Source organism: Pundamilia nyererei, unplaced genomic scaffold (assembly GCF_000239375.1).
Source record: "Pundamilia nyererei isolate P.nyererei 1_Seehausen unplaced genomic scaffold, PunNye1.0 scaffold00133, whole genome shotgun sequence".
Taxonomy (NCBI): Eukaryota; Metazoa; Chordata; class Actinopteri; order Cichliformes; family Cichlidae; genus Pundamilia; species Pundamilia nyererei.
In genome coordinates, this window is record NW_005187534.1 from 1,500,602 (window position 1) to 1,520,545 (window position 19,944).

General features: G+C 43.0%; 1 protein-coding gene across 2 annotated transcripts in view; it reads right to left on the reverse strand.

Annotated features, from left to right (window-relative positions):
- Positions 1-1,920: 1,920 nt before the first annotated feature.
- arfgef3 (ARFGEF family member 3) overlaps positions 1,921-19,944 on the reverse strand; it is a 57,603-nt gene continuing 39,579 nt past the window's right edge. Inside the window, exons 34-43 of one of the 2 annotated variants that reach the window (XR_001290506.1) lie at positions 18,974-19,105; positions 18,572-18,702; positions 17,617-17,835; positions 17,282-17,453; positions 16,070-16,171; positions 15,205-15,587; positions 14,634-15,117; positions 10,532-14,401; positions 4,535-4,740; positions 1,921-3,069 (exon numbers count right to left, since the gene is read on the reverse strand). Coding sequence is in view for 1 of the 2 variants with exons in the window: in XM_005743593.2 (XP_005743650.1) it covers positions 14,210-14,401; positions 14,634-15,117; positions 15,205-15,587; positions 16,070-16,171; positions 17,282-17,453; positions 17,617-17,835; positions 18,335-18,343; positions 18,572-18,702; positions 18,974-19,105 (1,824 nt within the window). In the remaining variant the exon portion in view is untranslated. Of the gene's footprint in view, positions 3,070-4,534; positions 4,741-7,927; positions 14,402-14,633; positions 15,118-15,204; positions 15,588-16,069; positions 16,172-17,281; positions 17,454-17,616; positions 17,836-18,334; positions 18,344-18,571; positions 18,703-18,973; positions 19,106-19,944 lie in introns of those variants that run through there. The other variant, XM_005743593.2, reaches the window with a different exon arrangement.

Here is a 19,944-nt window from a genome sequence, read left to right on the forward strand (position 1 = left end):
AAGCACAGTTTATGATTCTAATGTTAGAGCTCTTGCAGCTGGCGTTTGAGCTGTGCAGGGGTCTCTCTCTTCCGGAAGATGATTGAATAAAAAGAAATATAAATGTTTTAACACACTATGAGTCGGTTTTCTCTGTTCTGTCATGGGGACAAAAGAATCGGGGTTTAATAACACCACCGCCGCGCTATGCATTCTGGGATTTGTTGGGCCATCCTTAAAATTCAGGGAAGTAAAAGACGCATTTGAGGCCCGCATTTCTATGGAGCAGCCTTAGCAGCCGACGACAGGCTTCGTCGCGTCGCTGTGACGTAATCGGTCTTAAAATGCGGCTTTTAAGGCTGCAGACCCTGAATTGGGATACAGCCTTATTCTGACCTATTGTCAAGCCCAGTTCTTGATTTGGGCCATGTCAGGCACTTTTTAGTCCCATAACTTAGGACCAAAGACAGTTAGGTCCATATATGTTTGCACAGTGACACAAGTTTTGTTTTTCATATAACGGACATGAAAATATTGTGTTGACTCTCAGCTTTCATTTGAGGGTGTCCACACTCAAACTGGATGAATGGTTTAGGAGTTTCAGCTCCTTAAAATGTGCCGTCCTCTTTTAAATGGACCAAAAGTAATTGGACCATGACTCAAAGTGTTCTTTGTGTTCTTTGTGTTTTGATTAAAGAATGCTAGCTACTGCTCACCGCTCGTCTGCAGGCTTTATTTAAATGGAAAACTTCCACAACACTTGCATTGGCTTCCCATTGAATTTAAGGTTCGTTTTAAAGTCCTTTTATTGGTTTTGAAAACTTTAAATGGTCTGGCTCCTGTCTACTTATCTGATTTACCGAAGCCACATGTTCCTCCTCGCATGCTTCGTTCAGCTGAGCAGCTGCTGCTGTCGGTCCCTAAGTCGCAGCTGAAATGCAGAGGAGACCGAGCGTTTTCAATTCCAGCTCCGATGCTCTGGAATCACCTTCCCCTCCGAATTAAACAAGCATCATCAGTGCAGGTCTTTAAGTCCAGATTGAAAACTTATTTTTATTCCCTGGCTTTTAACTCTGTAGGAAACTGACACCTTTCTTATTTATTTAATTTTTTTATGATTTTATGGTATTTTTAATTTGTTAGTTGTTTTGATCTGTGTTGTTCAGCACTTTGGTCTGCCTGGTGTGTTCTTAAAGTGCTATACAAATAAACGATGATGATGATGATGATGATGATGAAAATCTACACTTTTGTACATCCTGAGAAAGCAAGACAGCATTGTGAACTCAGCAAAACAAAAGGAACGTCCATATCAATATCCAAGTCTACCATAAAGAGAAGACTACATAAAAGTAAATACAGAGGAGTCACTGCAAAGTCCAAGCCACTCATAAGCCTCAACAATACAAAGGCTATTTACTAAAAAAAATCGAAATAAGACAGAACAGTTCTGGAAAAATATTCTATTCACACAACGAATGCCAGAATGATGGCAAAAAACCCGGCATGGAACACAACATGATCAAAAACAGCATGGTGGAGCCAGTGTGATGGCTTGGGTGTGGCACTGAGACACTAGTGTTTACTGATGATGTGACAGAAGGCATTTTGACCAAGTATTTATATTTTATTTTTTTTACTTTCAGTTATTTAATTTGTCCAATTACTTTTGAGCTGCTGAAATGAAGGGAATGTGTTCAAATCTTCTAGTTCCTCAATAGTTTTTAATGCAATCTTTTTGTTCAGCCCACTGAATTAAAGCTGGAAGTCTGCACTTCAACTGCATCTGAGTTGTTTCATTTAAAATTTAAAATTCACTGTGGGAACGTACAGAACCAAAATTAGGGGGAAAAAAAGTCAGAATATTTATGGACCTAACTGTGTGTCTGCTATCTGTACAAATTCCTGTATGTGAGGAGGATACAGTAATAAACAGTGGGACACAGGGATCGCTTCACTTTATTGTTTGTGATTATTACAAATAAAAATAAATACGAATGTCAGCATTATAAAACTGTCCTGTTACCACTACTGCTCACTAAAGTCTAAAGGCTCCTACAGCTGTGTCACAGGTAAAACACACAATAATAAAAATAGCATGTTTGTTATCCACGTGAACACTTTTACAATGTTAAGTACAAACAGGAGAAATTATCACACTAACTTATGAGGAATGATGTAAATGGTAAGAATATTGTGTACAAGTCTGTGTGGCTTTTTTAAACTGTGCTTGGTGCTTATGGCGTAGAGGGCTTTGTTAACAAAGAAAAAAAAAACCCATTCTGTGTCAGAGTTATAAATATTTAGCACATTTGTCCATTAAGGTAAAAATCACTGAGGATGTTATCCAAAGGAAGTTTGGAGACGCCCGTTTCCTGGATCCCAGTCACATTATTCAGTATAAAAACCAGTTTAGAAGATCTTCATGCAGCAGCACAGAGCCCAGAAGCTCTTCTTGGCTCATTTGTTTTTGTAGTATTATTTTATTTTTAATATACTTAATAGGGTGATTTGGGATGTAGTCTTGGTAAGTACTATGTTAGATTCCTATGTCCTCAACTGGAAGTGTTTTCATTCACATCTTAGGTCTCTTCTTTTAATTTCAGTTTTGATTCAGTCGTTGACTTCTTCTATGATTGCCCTCCTGTCATTCATCACCATCATCATCCCTTCTTCATCATCTCCACAGCGTGCCTCTGGCCCTGGACTTGGAGGGAGCAGCTCTGCATCTTTTGAGCTGCTTGTGCTAGCAGCTCTGGCAATCCTGGTGAGGGTCTGTTCATACGGAGAGGGCAGATAGACCATGAGGAATACGCCGTCTGTCACGTCCTGCTCGGAGCTTGAGCTGGGAAGTGGACCTCTGTTGCTGCGGAGGGAGGACAGCAGCTCGCAGTTCCTCTCTGGGTCCTGTAGGTCCTCCAAGGCGATCACGTTAGCCAATCCCAGCTTTCCATTGAAGCTGAAGCCCCTCCTTCGGCGGCAGACCACGAAGCCGAGGATGCTAATGAAGAGGACGAGGAAGGAGATGCTTGCTATGACGATGTAGGTGACTGATCCACCACTGAAGATGGCCTCATCAAAACTGTGGTTCTGTGAGTCAGACACAAGATGTTATTATTATTATTATTAATTATTAGTAGTAGTAGTAGTTAAGGAATATAAAGTGCAGAAGTCACAGATTTAACAGAGGTCATTTAGGCGCCATAAAAACTTTGTCCAGCAGAGGGAGCTGTCCGTGCCGAACTTCTGCTGATCTCCTCTTTGCACATGTGAATGTGTAGCATTGTGAGGGTGGACTTATGCCAGAAGGATGGACAAAGAACGATAAATACTTGTTTAATATTTTACTGGCAGCAGGCAAGAAAGCCATCACAAAAAAATGTCTTTCTTCAGAGAGCCCAACTATGAACATGTGGATGAACATCACAATGGACATTTACAGAACGGAGAAAATGACAGCAGATGTGAACTACAAGAGGGAGCTGTTGGTATCACGATGGAAGAAATGGATGGACTACATAAAAAACGCAGGCCAGTTTTTGATTTTGCTCTAGATTTTGACTTTGTTAACTACTAGAAGACTAGAGGAAATATTAGTTATATTAATGGAAACAAAAACACACTCCCTACATTTTTTTTCTCTTTCCTTTTTCTTTTTCCTTATGTATCTTTTATTTATTTATTTATTGTTTCCTGTTTTGCTTATTTTTCTTTTCTTTTTTTCCTTCTTCTTCTTCTTTCATTCTTTTTGTATGGATATTTTAGTTGTTTAAATATAGAAAAAAAAAAAAGAAGAAAAATATATGTAGTGACAAATTCCTGAAGTTGATGGTATTGTATAGTGATTCCACAATGTCAATTTAAAAAAAAAAAAAGTATTGTGAGGCTGAGCACACCGCCTCCTGATGTTATTTTTATTTGGAGCATGTGTGCACTGTAAAAGCTAAGAATGAAGAGTAAACATGAGATGGGAGACGTTGTCTTTTACCAGACAGCAGTTGTAATAAATGACTTGTTGTTAAATAAATGTTAAAACATCCAAAATGTATTGAAATAAAGCTAATATTGTTACATATTGTTGTTGGAAAGTAACTGAAAGAAGTCTTTAAAAGATGTCTTCCAGTTCTACACATCTGCATTTTTTCCAGTCTGGATTTTAGGCAGTGTGATTAAAAACACATTAAGATCAGATAAAACTAATGAAATAAAACTGGATTCAAGTATCAACGCAAAATTGTTATTTCTGACGTCTCATCGAATGCCAAGAATCGTGTCTTCATAGCTTCATATAAGTAACATTTCTAAAAGCTAGAAGTAGAACTCTGCAGAGAATCTTTGAAGTGACACGTTTTTGTTGTGCAAGCTTTGTAACATCTCTCCATCAGTTCGACAATTATTAATATTTTATTTTATTACGTGGACGCTCACATTTGTGTCACTGCATTTAATTTTTCAAATGACATATTTTCAGATTAAATTATGAACTGATGAAAAAAACCCACTGACAGCATGTTTAATAATAAAAATAAAATCATCGACGTCTGCGCGAACTCACCGGTGCCTGTCTGTCAGTGGAAGGCAGAGCCGAGGGTCCGGATGACCAGTCTAGAGAGTCCCGGCCAGCGGGTCCAAACTTCCTCCAGCTGCTCTCCAGCAGAGACCGCATGGTGGAAAGTTTCAGGATCCGAAGCCGACGGGTCTGTTGACGGCTCAGAGGGTTAGCACCGACTGCACCGCTGAAGTGATCTGCCTTAAATATATCTGGGAGGGGGAGGAGGGAGGGACGGCAGAGAAATGAGGGCAGCAGACAGTCCAGCAGAGAACAGACACATCACTGGTCCCAGTGGGTCACAGCCAAGGGTGTTTCCAGGATTTTTCTTTTTTTAAAACTATGGTGTGTTTTTATTGGGGGCAGAGCTTCCAAAAATATGCATTAGGAGACGTTACTACAAATCTGTGTTGAAGGATAAGATGTATAAACTAATAGGAAAAAACTGCATTTACGGTTCCAAACACAATTAAGTAAATAAGCAAAGTAGATGAGTTAGAGAACAGTAGACAGTAAGCACTCGATTTTTTTGCATCTATAATTAACTCACAAGCATTCATTGCATATTATTTGAATATTTAACGCTCGCTGACACACTGACAAAGAAATTTCAGTCAGTGGGAGCAACGAGGAGCCATCAGAAGCTAAAATCAATCACTTACACTTTGAATGATTTTTACATGTAGTAAGATTGTCGCTGTTTAACAGTAATGACTGTGTCGATTGTTTGAAAGGTCCAGATAAGCGATGACAAAGAAAATCTGACATAATGTGTCTCACTGGGTGTGTAGTGGATACATTCAAATGATCTGTTAAGGAAGAAACGCTTTTAAGAGTTTTATGCTGCATTAAAGTATATGTTCATATTTTACTCTTATAGGAAAGACCGAAATGTACTACTCGCTCCTTTGCACAGTTACAACACCCACAGCTTTGTCTGCAGAAACAGGAAGTTCACCCTGTGACATTTGCCACAAGAGATTAGCACACACATGAACATGAAAAACAGGAACTGCTATCTATGCTTTAAATAAAGGAAACGCCTGCAACTGGGTGTGAGTCTCTCTCTGAGTCTTCACCTGTGCAGCACATTAACAGCCCTCAAGTGTCTCAGTGTTGTTTATTCACCTGACTGTTTGTTAACTGTAAATCTCTGACATGATCGGTGTAAAGAGTGAGACAATCAGGAAGCTTTAACTCCAGTGGATGACATCTCTCTGTCACTCAGAGTGCTCCGGGGAATCACTTTTTCTGTGAATATCAAGAAGACCAAACGTGAAAAATCTTTGTGATCTGATAAAACTTTTCTCAACATTTCTGGGATATAAAGAAAGTCTGAGAAAGGTTTTACACACTTTGAGACAATTTACAAGTCATTCAAAAGTGTGGAAGAGGAAAGTATATCACGGGTTTACAGGTTTGGTAAAAACTGTACAATAAATCGCTGCCAATAGTCCATCCATCCTCTTTGCTCATCCCTGTCAGGGTCGCGGGGGGGCTGGAGCCTATCCCCGCTAGCACAGGACAAGAGACAGGGTACACTCTGGACAGGTCGCCAGTCTGTCACAGGGCTGCTGCCAATAGTCATAGCACGCCATTCTCAACCAAGTTCCACATTTCGATACAACTTTTGTTCAGGTTTTCTTAAAACTGCAGGATTATTTTGGAACTGAAACTCTTAGGAAAGAAGAAAAAGAGGAGAAGCAAGATGAATAGTTAATGTTTTAAATTGAGACATTAAACAATTTATTGTGGTATAAAATGCTGTTATTTATGTTTCTGTCCATAGTTAAATTGGTAGAACTACACTTTTTTGGGGGGGGGGGCAACTTCTTCACACAACACAGTTGTGTATGTGGCTGTGTTGTATTCAAAGTAAATGGGTATAAAAGGGGACCAATACAGTCTCTACCTTACAAAATGAAGCACCTTGAGGCAAGTGTAGAGATTTGGCGCTATATAAACTGAATTGAATGAAAGTAACTTTTGGATGGATTTATGTGACTCTAACTTTGGAAACTGTCTTTTAATGATGGGGTATCATCTGTTTTCTTCTAAATACCAGGCAGAAAATACGCTTTCACATGCAAAATGAATGAATGAATATTTCATTTTCAGTAAAACAAAGGTTTAGGAGAATTGAAGTCACAACCACAACAACTACAGCAGGAAGGCAAACCACCTGGTTATGGTATGACCATCTCAGGCAAAAGACACATGCTTTCATATGGTCAGCCAGTATTAGTTCCAATTAATATTACTCTTAGAAAGGTAAAAGAGGCACATTTATAATCCTCACAAACACACTATATTGGCAAAAGTCTTGACTCGCCCATTCACATCATTGAATTCAGTTGTTCCAATCACTTCCGTGAGCAGAGGTGTATAAAACACCTCTGCATGCAGACTGCTGAGTGAATTTCAGCATGGTGCCGTAATAGGATGCCACCTGTGCAACAAGTCGAGTCGTGACATTTCCTCATTCCTACATATTCCATAGTCAGTTGTCAGTGGTGTTATAACAAAGTGGAAGCGATTGGTCCTGCTGCCAGCAGATTCCAGAGCAGTGGAGACATGTTCTCCGGAATCACAAATCTGTTTGGCAATCTGAGTCGGGGTTTGGGTTTGCCAGAAAAAAAGTGTTTTTTTTTTAATACTTCAGCTTATCAAGACATCTTGGACATTTTCATGCTCCCAACTTTGTGGGAACAGTTTGGAGATGGCTCCTTGTTGTTCCAACATGACTGCGCACCAGTGCACAAAAGCAGGTCCATAAAGACATGGATAAGTGAGCGTGGTGTGGATGAACTTGACTGGCCTGCACAGAGTCCTGACCTCAACCTGATACAAGCCAGGCCTTCTCGTCCAACATCAGTGTCTGAACTCACAAATGCACTTCTGGAAGAATGGTGAAAAATTCCCATAAACATTCCCAAACCTTCCATTAAACTCTATGGGTTAAGAATGGGATGTCAGTCAAGTTCATATGTGTTTGAAGGCAGACGAGTGGATGCTTCTGGCATATACCTTAAACATACAGCGTATATATAAACAGGTTTCACTATTTTGTGAGCCTTGTTCTATAATTTATCTCCAACCGTTTTGATCTTTTGGCAAGGACAGCTCTAATACCACTTTCATGTATTCAGCAAATCGCAGTGTGTCAGCTCGGCTTAGCACACAGACTCCAACAATGTGCAAATGGAACCAAAGCCAAACCGTCAGCAATAACGAAATCAAAAAATCCCCCTAAGCTCCGTAACTAAAACATTACAGCTGGTTTTGTTTATTCTGCACAAAAATCCTTTTTACTGTTAAAATCATCACTTTCAGATTGGATTGAAGACATCCAAACTTTGGAGTGCATTTGATCATCATCAGATATAAAACACAATGCCAAACATTTGGGGCAAACTGCTTTTAATTTGCAACACGGAGCAGACAAGCCTGCAGAGAAAGCACTTTACAACTTACAGCACTTACACAGCTGCGCTCGGGACAGAAGAGAGAAGCCAGAGCAGGTTAGAAACACCAGGAGAAAATCTTACAGCTGCTGTTCTTTAATATCAAAAGCAGAAAAAAATGCACTTTTAGAAATCACAGTCACGACATTAGCAGAGCCGGCGCTCACAGGTCGGGCAGCAGAGCATCTGAGGTCAGTGAAGGAAGCAAACGGACAAAACAACCTGAGTGAATGAGCAGAGAGCCTGAAGTCACATCGTAAAGACTCTGCACCTTCACCTGCAGGGACACCCAAGGTTGTGTTTTATATTTGTACCATCAGTCAAACAAAGCCTTTTACCATTTTCTGTGGTGGTGATTGTTTACTTTGTAAGCATTTATAGACAGTAGCCATAACTGATCTTCAATGAGAGAAAGAAAATATATGTAGACCACCTGGTCTCTGGAACACATGATATGAAATCAAACACCAACCATTTGGTTAATGTCAGATTCAAATGATAAGATCAACACAAGTTTACACAGTAGATCCACTTTTTCTGACAGCTTCAAGTTTGTTGATGCCAACATCTGGTTCAGTTTAACCTCTTTTCCATCAGTGTAGAAGAAACTGCAAGCATTTTCACAGGAAATATCACAGCGGCAAGACTGCACGCTTCAACGGCCAATGACTGGTTAAATGAAGCACCAGAAACCATATGAGTGGCTTCGTCTTTGTGAGCAGTAATTATGTTTTTCTTCCTTCTGATCATCTCCTGATTACTCCTCAAACAGCATAAATAGCACACCGTGTCAGATTTGTCAGTTGAATGTGTTATCTACACCCACATCTGCTGCATATCTGCAAGCTGCTTTGGAACCCACTCTACCCCAGCTCCTCCTGATTGATCAAGTCTGATGTTACAGACACTCTGGCTTTCTGTCTATGCACACAGAAGAGTGAGGAGGTCCCAGGACAGAGCAATGAAACCAAATAAAAACAAACGCAGATGAAAATAACAAATCTCATTTCTGCTCTAATGGCCGGGACTTAAAGACAAATTTATGCTGTCTTCTTTACTTTACCATCATCTCGGCCTCAAAAACCTGATAAAGCCTGACTTTGCCTGACAACACATAACACATAACCCAAATCTTTTCCCACGATTGTCCATCAAAAATTAAAAACTAATCAAATTCAAACATTTACCGACACAATATTTCTGCAAAGTACACGTCTAAGAACTTTTATGTGATTATTCTTTCATATTTTTCTGTTTCTGTATGTTCTCATGACTTCCTCTGTCATATGACCTTTCACTGTGGAAACTGTGTCAGATGTCTGGGTCACGTAGAAACTTTCTCCATCCGTGTCAGACAAAATGACAGAATAGTCAAAGCTGCTTTTACTCCTACGCTCTCAGTCAATCACCCAGATGCCCTGAAAGCTCAAGCCTTAGATATGTGTACATTTCTCAGACCAACAAGGGAGTCGGTCTTTAAACTGTCAGCCAAATCACTCAGACGTATACTGAGTTCTCCAAACAATGTTTTCTCTTTTTTTTGTCTCAATCTGATCTCTGGAAAGTGAATGCAGTAAGGCACTGCCTCTTCCATCAGTAATCCCTCAATAAAGTCACCAATGTGTTGATTTTACTGTAAATCAATAGTAGAAACAATATTATGAATTCCCAGGAATTGGAGAGAAGAAGGAGCTGTCGGTATCTTGAATCAGAAAGCAATAAGAGCTTAGAATCAAACAAAGACTCGTGGAACACGTAGATGGATTTGCAGCTTCTTGTCAGCAGCGAGTTTACCCAAGAGCATCAAATCTGCTTAGAGTGCAGATAAAGTTTGTTGTGGCGATGAGCTGCACTGAGCAGCAGCCACAGCGACTGTGGTTCAAGCCCTCTTAATCTCAGCTCAACATTTCAAATGTACGTTGGCTGTAAAAGTAAAAAACGCAGACAAAAGATTAATCTCTGGACTCGGCGTTACAAATAATGTCGTGGGCAAAGTGAAAGCAGAGAACCAATCAGAGCAAACACCTAGAGGAGCACGGGCGCCATCAGCACAAACTGCTGGTGCGGTGTCGTTGCATGACGCTGACACATCAGCTGATGGAAACACTGTCACAGCTTTAACACCCACTAAATCCTTTCCCTTCACTATTGCTGATCACACTGATGGCCCACAACATCTGTCCAGTTGCTGCTCGCCCTCGAACAACAGGGACAAATGGGGACGGGTCAGGGACACCGGGAGGGGCTGAGGGACAGCAAAGTCAACTGAGACACAACAGAGTGGCGAGACGTGCTAATGCTGCAACGTAGCAGCCCCACAAGAAGGAGGCCGGAATTAGAGCACGACCTTCCAACCGATGCTGTCGATATTCTGCATTCTGATGCAGGGCTCGGGTTAAAGACAAAGAATGAAACTGAATTTTGTTTAATGTTTTCTTGTTTCTCATGGATGAGCTGAGGTCCATAAATACACAATCACATCAACAATACGTGTAAAAAAATTTGACTTAGCCACCTCATTTAAAACGTGCAAACTCACATTCTGAAGCCTCAAACCAAGCATGGCAGCAGTCTCTGTGCAGGTGGAGCCAGAAGCGCAGAAGTGCATACACTAGTGTGCTTGATTAACAAGGTGCACCTGTAGTGGACTCTGCACCTCACAGGCAAGGAGGATGGGAGATTTTTAACTGGAGGAGACTCTTGGCAGGACTTTTAAGATTAAAAGCTGTACAGCTAAATCCTTTTTTTTTTTTCCACTGGAAATTCTTTGAAAGACACCAACAGCACAGGCGAGAGGTCTGGCTCAGTGACTCCCAATTACTGGAAGTGAAACCAGCATCAAAGCGGTCGAGTCCTTAATTATCCCCAAATAACGTTTAAGTCTTCACCCCATGCAGAGCAGCTCTCAGGGAGGGAACCAAACAAGAGACCAAGACAGTCTTTTGTGGCAGGCTTTAAACATCTGCTGTAAGTGGGCCATTTAATCACAGTCTGCAAGGACTCAGAAGAAGAACTGCAGCATTGGCTTCATTTTTCATCTGCGGAGGTTTTGTGTGTGTGTGATAGGGTGGCAAAAAGCAACCATGAAGCACCCAGGGGGTTGTCTTGATGCACGCTCCATCATCCAGGTGAGTAAATCCCAAAAAGCTGATTCTGTTCATCTGGACGTCTTTTGGTGGGAGAGACATTTCGTCTCATCCAGGTGGCTTCTTCAGTCTCAGCTGACTGCAGGTTTCCTTAATCTTATATTTGCATAATGACTGAAACTAGCAGCACTATGTCCAAAAGAAGATAATCAACTGTTTGGGACTCGGCTGTTTGTTAGAGTATAACTTGAGTCTAAGGTAAAAAGGTTGTAGTATTAGTTGTCCACAATAATGCAGCACCACGTGCTGGGGTGGATTATAGTCTTTGAGCTTCACCTATGTTAAAGAGATGAGTTCACTGTAGCAGAGGCCGACTGACAGGCACAAACATCTCCTTCACAGGGGATGACAGGTTATAGTTCCTGTAGCTGGGGGTAAGAATAGAAAGTTGAGAGTATGCGTGCCCGTGTGGTTGTGGCTCCTACAGTATCACCAGCCTAACAGGCTGTCCCATAAGAGGGACAAAACGTATACAACCACACCCAGCAGCTATTCCCTTTTCTCTCCCTGGAGTTAAGAAATTCACATCTCAATAAAATGTAAAATGAGTTCTTCAACAAGAATTCTTTGGCATCACTTTGGTTTTAGAGTTTTAGACGCCTCGTCTGTGGCAACAAAAGCTAATGAAGCCACATGACATAAATATTAAACACATGTTAAAGCAAAGCAACAGAAACAGCAGTCGTTTAAGATCTCAGTGACTGGTTCCAGCCTGTATTAAATAAAGACGGTGAGCTTTAAAACTCTGTTGTTGATTTAAGATTTTCCGGCTTCTAAAGCAGGAAAAGCTGATGACTTTAAAGCATCAAATTAGGACCCAGCTTGGCACTGACTGCTTGCTTTTTTGGAGCATCCAGTGGAAGCATTGCTGCCAGGGAGGTGACAGCTGGCACAAAGGAGAGAATGAGGCGACCGACAAAGTGAGGAAGCAAGTGAAGAGAGAGCAAATAACACTGAAAGAGTCTCCGCTGTAGACAAAGTGGGTGAAAAAAGGAGAGTAAATCTTCTTAGGAGCATCAGATGCTGCCGCCCTCCCCGCCCCACCCGCCTGTCCTCGATACGGGCCGAGCCGCTGAAGTTAGCGTCAGTTCAGCACTCTCTTCATTCATTCATTCATAATCTGTCCTGAAATGCACACGAATGGAGGTCAGCAGAGTTACAGCTCATCGAGGCAAACTGGACTAGTGAAAGTGAGATAATGCACGTTCGTTCAGTTTGCTGACTCCGTGCTCGGAGTACGTTTCTTTCTCCGTGATATAAACGCACCTGATGGCAAAACTTTCATCCATCTGTTGGTTTCCAGGTGAGAGATGTGGCATTATTCTTTGAAAGGACTGATGATAAGAGGGTAATAATGATAAGACTGTTATTTAAATATCATAGACAGTAAGGAGCTGAAAGGACAGGTGTTGATTATTATTGAACTTTTCTTGTATCGTTTTAGATGCAGGACAAAAACATTCATTTTAACCTGAAAGTTATCGGCGCACATACATAACCACACTGAGACACGTTACATGGTGAAGGCACCGCCATACAAACGACATCGTGAATCCTCCGTTTGGCGATTGGAATTCTTTGGTCACTTAAAAATGAGTTACTGATGATGTTAAACACGATGCTCTCATTAAGCAGCTTTGTCACCAACCCCCTGCTCTCTATTAGCAACACTGTTGGAAAAGCTTAAGGATACAGGACTCAGGGTTTCCCCTTCAGTCACAGCCAATAGGCTCCAAGCACATATATGCAAAAAAATATTATCAACACAGTAAATATTTCAAATAAATAGTTGCATAAATAGATGATATGAAAAAGGACATGCGGCTGGCATGAAACATCAAAACACACACACCGAGCGCCGTCTTTGATTAAAATAATTAATACTCATGTCAGAAGGTTTAAACAGGCCTCTGAGCCACATGTGATCAGGATCAATGAGCACTCGCTCTAAACTCTGAGAAGGAAAACAGGATAAAAATAAAGTTCTAAGCTGAACCTTTGTGATCTCCAGGATTTCACTGGCTTGTTTATGGTCGCGTCTTCAGCACTGTGGAGATTTTCAGAAACCTGCTGAGCTGAGACATGGGCTTGATTCAGACAGCAGGCAAATCAGATTTGTTTCTCAAATAGGACCTTTAGGACTGCGCTGTTATTTGCAAGTGATCAGATGGGATTTGTGTGCCCAGACATTACCAGACCATCTGTAAGAGTGGCTGCAGCAACAGCGCAGGCGTCACTGAATACATCACTACCATTTGTCTTCTAGCTCCCTACACGCCCCCTCCCAAAGAGCCAGCAGGCAGTTCTCTCATCATCTAATCTCATCTGGATACAATGTGGGTTTGTGGAAAAGGGAGTGAAAAATGAGCTGGAAGTAAATTTGCAGCAGGTTGTAAAAAGGATTAAAGCATCCAAACGGGCACCGGGGAGAGCTGTTTGGACCACCTGTGGCGCTACGGAGCTATACAACGTTGTATGTGGTGACAGAGTATGACAGAGGTTATAGAGACGAGCGTATGAAGAGATGCAACAATGCAAAGAATGTAAACATGGCTGCTTCTTCATGGGTGTTAAAAACCCCTGGAAGTCACTGACACGAATGAAGCACGAGGGTGAGGAAATATTATCAAAAGCCTCTGTGATTGTCGTGTTGAGACTTTATAACAATGCTGGACCAAAATTAGGATTCGGCCAATCAGTCTTCAAAAACTGAGAACTCATAGATGACATTTAAGAGCTCCGTGTTTGTTTCTTTGCACTGTTCAGGGTTCAGGAAACAGTTCAACCGAGTAACAAGAGCACAGACGGCACATTTACTGAGAAACTTTTCAAATAATATAGAGAAGCCTGTTACATTTTTATTCCTCATACCGTATCCTTCATCAGGAAACAAATCCTTCATACTGATGTCACTTAATGACTGCCTGACAACAAAATGTTGGCGAGGACCATCGATCATTCATCAGCTCCTAAAATCTACGGCAGCATTTCTGATTTCATCTGTTTATGTCCCTCACTGACCGACACTTTGCAGCCTCCGGCCGCTGCTTTTGCATTTCATCGCTGCGACATCACAGAATGATGTCATAGAGTCTGCCGACCCGGCCCAGCCATTCGCGCAGGGCCTGGCGAACGCGGGCGTCGGTCACGTGGCAGGAGAGTTGGCTGAGGCAGGGGTAGAGCGCCGGCTGGAGCGCCAGGAATGAGGAGTCAGACAGTAGGAGGACCTGGTTCAGGAGGGTCAGGACCATGTTGGTCCAGGCCTGCAGAGGGAGGAACACAGACATCAGTTCACAAGCAGATGCAGACCTCACTTTTACCCAACTTTCCTTATACGAGAGGGTTTAAACAGGGGACCTTCAAACTTGTGGGGACAAGGATTTTGGTCCACATGAGGCTGTTGGTCCCCACAAAGATATGAATACATGCCCGCACACACACACACACACACACACACACACACACACACAGACACACAGACACACAGACACTCGCCTGTATCTGAGCCTCAGAGTCTCTCAGCGAGATGCTGTGGGAGCTGATGGTGGACCCCGACCGCGGCCTTTTCTCCTGCCTCAGCACCTCCGGCCCCGCACTAACCGAGTGCCTCAGAGAGGGCCCCTGCTGGTCCACCAGCTGCTGAGGCCTCTGCGGGGGCCTCTGCGGCTCTACTGGGCCCCTCCTCTCCCCGATGCCGCCTCCTCCTGCCGCCGCCCGGCCCTGCTCTTTCATGAACAGGTTGACGTGGCTTTGCTGCGGCTGCTGCTGCTGATGTTTCCTGCGTTTATATTCCATCATCAGCTTGCTGATCGTTCTGTCTGTGGCAATGGTGTATAGCTTGTTTCCAGCACTTTCCCACCATTCCTTTCTCCTTCCCGGGCCAGCGCTGCCAGGAATCCCTCCAGCCGAGCTGCTTGTTATGTTGGAGTCCCTCCGTTCGCATCCAGTCCGGAACTGACTGGACAGACTGCCTGTGCAGCTGTGGGGAGAGGAGAGCGGCAGCTTTTACATGACGGGTGACTAAACAGCCTTCACAAAGCACACATTAATATGCGTGATCTCCAACCTGAATCCTGGACTTGGCGTCGGTGTGTCCCCCGGTGACGCTGAGCTCACGTCTGTCGTCTGACACCTGTACCCGCCTTCCTCTGAGGGCGTCTCCCTCGCTGAAAGCCCGCCTGCTGAGGTCGGGGTCGAAGTCTCGGACTGGAAGAGAGGCAGGAAGAACACATGGTCTCCTCCTGCACTTCCCCTCAGCAGAGCAGTCTCCTCCAGCATGCTCTCCAGGTCGCGGTGCATCTGAATGTAGCTGTTGCACAGATCCACGCACAGCTTGTAGAGCCGCTTGACCAGCCAGGCCCAGTCGGCGCTGCCCAGCGGCTGCACGCTGAGTGAAGGGACTGGAGCTCGCCACGGGTGACGCTTATCCCGGCCGCGAGGGGGGCTGACCTGCCAGATAAGACACAAATATTACGAGGAGGGTCAAAAGTTTAGAAAAGCCTCTGAGGATTGAAGAGAAAAAATGAATAATGGATGAAAAGAGTAGCAGCACGACTAATCCAAGGCCGCTGCTTTAATTCTAGATTGAGGTCACCTGTCAGCCCCTCTGAGTGGCCTCTCATCACATTTGAATGTTTCACAATTCTTTACAGTAACGCTGCCAATCAGAAGCTGTGTGTATGTGTGTGTGTGTACCTGTTTACACATCTTTGTGGGGACCAACAGTCACCTGTGAGGACAAAAGTGTCCCCACGAGTTTGAAGGCATTTTTGAGACTCAAGATGTGATTTTTGCGTCAGGGTTACAGTTGGGTTATCGTTAGGTTTAGGCTCAGGGTTAGGCATTCATTTTTGATGGTTAGGGAAAGAATTATGTCAATTAGATGTCCCCACAAGATATGAATACCCAACATGTGTGTGTGCATGTGTTACCTGTGCGGTTTCTTCAAATATGTCTTCATCCTCCGAGGAGGCGGAACCAGGATGAGAGGAGTCTGAGCTCCCCTCCTCTTCCTCGTACAGGATCCTCTTTACCTGAACACGGCGACAGGTTCAGATGTCAAACAGATAACTAGTGACGAGCTCGTCTGTTAGCGGTGACGACGGTTATCACCAGTGATTCTGTGTCTGCTGAGAGGTTAATATGACTGCTGTGTCTGGTTGGTAAAATATGCATTAGAATAAAAAATAATAAATGAAATGAAAATGTTATTTTTGTGAACATCGTTCCTCCAGACATATCAAATACCTGCTCCGCGCTTCTTTCATTCGACCTACCAAATACACAAAAGTGCATTTTAAATCTGGAGCTGTGCATTTAAATAATCCCAGCAAAAGAAAATCATAGAAATCAAGAAACATCGTATACGTGAAGATGTTTTCCTGCACAGTGAAAAATCGTTTCATGAACATTCGTCCAAGACATGTTTGAAAAAAAGTTCCAAAATAAAAGCTGGGCAGGCGTCCAGCTCACTGCCTGCTCAGCTCCGTTCCTCCCATGCAGCGCGCCATGACACAGATTTTAAATTCAGCTCTACATCAGTGGTTTAAATGTTATTTACAGGTCATGGCTACAAAATGTGTTTATGAAATGACTGTCAGCGAATCAAAAACAACTTGTGCATTTGGCTCCTTTAGAAGTGATATGATCAACAGGGCGGCCTGGCTGGTGTTGGTCGTTTTGCTGGGCGTGCGTCTAAACCTTCTGGTCCAACTTCTCACCAGTTACCTTCTAACTGTGTGCGTTTGGTGCTAAGCAGCAGCACGAGGTGGGATAATGAAAAACAGTTTCCTGCAGTGAGAGTGAACTGGAACAGTGAACTGAGCTGTGAAACGATAAGCTCAAATAAGTGATAAGGCTTTGTAGAGCTGAGTGGAAGTGACCACTCGGGTGATAACTCTGTGGCTTTTACCATAACAAAAATTTGTCCCAAATCATCTGAACGCATTAGCGATGCTCTAGAAGTGACAGCAGGTCCCTGTGAAACTATAAAAGAGCTGCAGTGTGGTTGCTAATTGTTGGCTACTTCTAAGCTACAAAAGCCTGGAACAATGTTTGTGCCCCTCAGTATGTGGATCTGGATATGCTGTATTAGCAGCGTGACAAAAACATACAAGAACATTATTAACTTGACTGGTTTCCACCTGCTGTGCAGTCATGCTGTCTGCCTGGCTCAGTATGGCACACAGCAGGGCCTGGAAGTACAGGCTGAAGCTCATGGCTGACTGGCGGTAAAGATTGGCTGCTCCACAAACACCCGACACCTTCATCAGCAGGTACTTCAGACCCGGCCGAGTGTCAAAGTCCCGCGCCGTCCTGCACACAACAGATTTTTCAGCTGCATTTGAAGCTGATTGACATTATTATAAAAAGCATGAATATAAAATAACTTGTTTTGTTTCTATGTTTGGAAACTAGCAGGATTCAGTATCAACACTACACTGCCATCTGCATATGTGACATGTTTTGCTGCAGTAACCTGTACGAGTCCAGCAGCAGATCCAGAATTATGGCTAAATTCGTCATAGAGATGTAGCGCAGGAAGCCTGCTGTGGGTTTACTGGGGTCAGAGGTCACAGGTGTGACCCTTTCGTGACCTTCAGGCTGCTTTACAAACTCTTCCAGCAGGATGTCAGAGAGGTTTTGGAGCAGAACCTGGTGGGACAGCAGGCTCACCACGATGGTCCTGAATGGGATCCTGCACATCAGTCGAATCACATACATTCAGTTACTTATTTAAAAAAGAATCCTTCATAATAAAGAAAGATTTCACTGAACACATTGATGCATTTCCAGTCATGGTTCATTTATCTGTTGTAGCATCACTGTAATGTTAAACAAATGAATAAAGAGGATAAAGGATAAAGATGCAGGTGCAACATGTAAATGACAGAGCTGCACAATATGGCTGCGGTGTAACGTGAAGAAGTGCAAATGTACAAGGAAAGCTTCTTCTTCTTCTTAAACTTGTATCGTTGATGCAGCTGCAAGCGAGAAGCTGACTGAGTGCAGATGGTTGAGTGCTGCATTAATTACAACTTTATTTTTGGTTTACATCTAATCAGCCACTGCATACTTGTCTGTGCATCGTGCAGCTCATTTAAGATTAACACTGGCGATCATGCTGTCCATGCCTCGTGTGAGCATTTGTCACACTTTTAAATGGTTGTTGATGAACACACAGAGAACAGCCTTACCCAATTTTCCTTTAACACAGCAGCAGAAAGACAAGCGCAAAGAGTTAGTGGACTTCAGAGAGCACATTTCCCCCACAGTCACTGACAGAGCACACATAAGAGGACAGACCACAGAAGGAGGCACATTTAAACCTAAATCTAACTGAAAACATGCGGCACCTTCAGAGCCTCGTTAAGAAATGTAAACCAATCAGACGAGTAATAAACCACCCATGTGATCACAGCTTTGATGTGCACCTCTTCTGAGCGTGTCCATTGGACTGCTGGTCAGACGGCAGCTCGATGATGAGGACGCAAGACTGAGCGTGCTCAAAGCCTTCCTTGTTGTTGGGTGTCTTAGGGGAGCACTGAGTGTCCAACATAAAGACCTGGGATAGAAACGGGACATGCGGACAAGCTCAGGTCAGACAGTTAAAACCACAGGACAGGCTTAAAGAAAGATTACCCATACACGTGTGTTTATATTCATTTACCACGATGGATCTCTGTAAGTATTAAGTGATAAAATACAAGTTTATGTACAACTTCAACTTCAGGATCTGACATTTCAAACTCCAGGATGATGGGAGATTTTTTTTCCTGTCTAGACTCTCGATTGGAGGTCGAAGCCACAGCGAAGCCACGTGAAGTGACACTGACCTGCTGGGCCATAGCTTTGATCCTCCAGTACTCGGCCTCGGCTGACGGTGAATGAGAAGGAGCCGCCACCTTCACCTCGCAGGCATCTCCAGAAAAGCTGTCCGAGCCGCTGTGAAAACACGCCAGAAGGTTCTGCAGAGAGAAAAAAGGGAAGACTGGTGTGGGTTAAATGGGAAACACAGACTTTTGCGATCTAAAAGCTGTCTCGCTGAAGAAACCTCTGGCTCCTTGGAAGTGAAATCTGCTGAATCAGGTTTGAAACCAGAAGAAGATCCGTCAGAAAATTCATTCTTCCACTGGAATACTGTGGAAGAGACTACAGCCCATTATTCCTGAAACTCTGGCTGAATGAGGATGAACCTTTCAGTCTGTGTGTTTAATCAAGGAGCACAGCTTCTATTGTTTATAGGAAATATCATACTGTTTCCTTCATACACCAGTCGGGTTTTGTGTTATATGGTATATTTCAGGTGACAGTCGGTCTCTCAATGACATGTATGGCCAGCGTTTATTACATTACATCAGCTGTGACCTGAATGCTTTTTAACAAAAGCAGCTTTTCTATAAAGCCAGTCAAAGGCCACGTGTTCATATGTCTGAGAGCATAAGCTACACATGAAGGACCGATGTCTACATAGCATAAGCTGCATGTTACCAACTGCCCTACAGACATAATACGATTCTATGCATTTTTCAGGATTTCATTTACAGTCACATATCATTTATTAACATGTCTGAAATTTCTCTGCTCTTCCTTCAATATTTCTGTAAGATGGGACGGAAATGAAAGAAGTTTTAACTGAGGTTAGAAACAACGTTGAGAGGCAAAGTGCGTATTTTACAAAGACGTGGAGCCCTCTGCTTGTTTCAGAGCTAATGATTAGTATGAATCTGAGCGAACGAGATCAGCTGCACTTGTTTTCAGTGTGCTGTTATACGTGGGATATAGAGCTGGGCGATAGAACGATAAC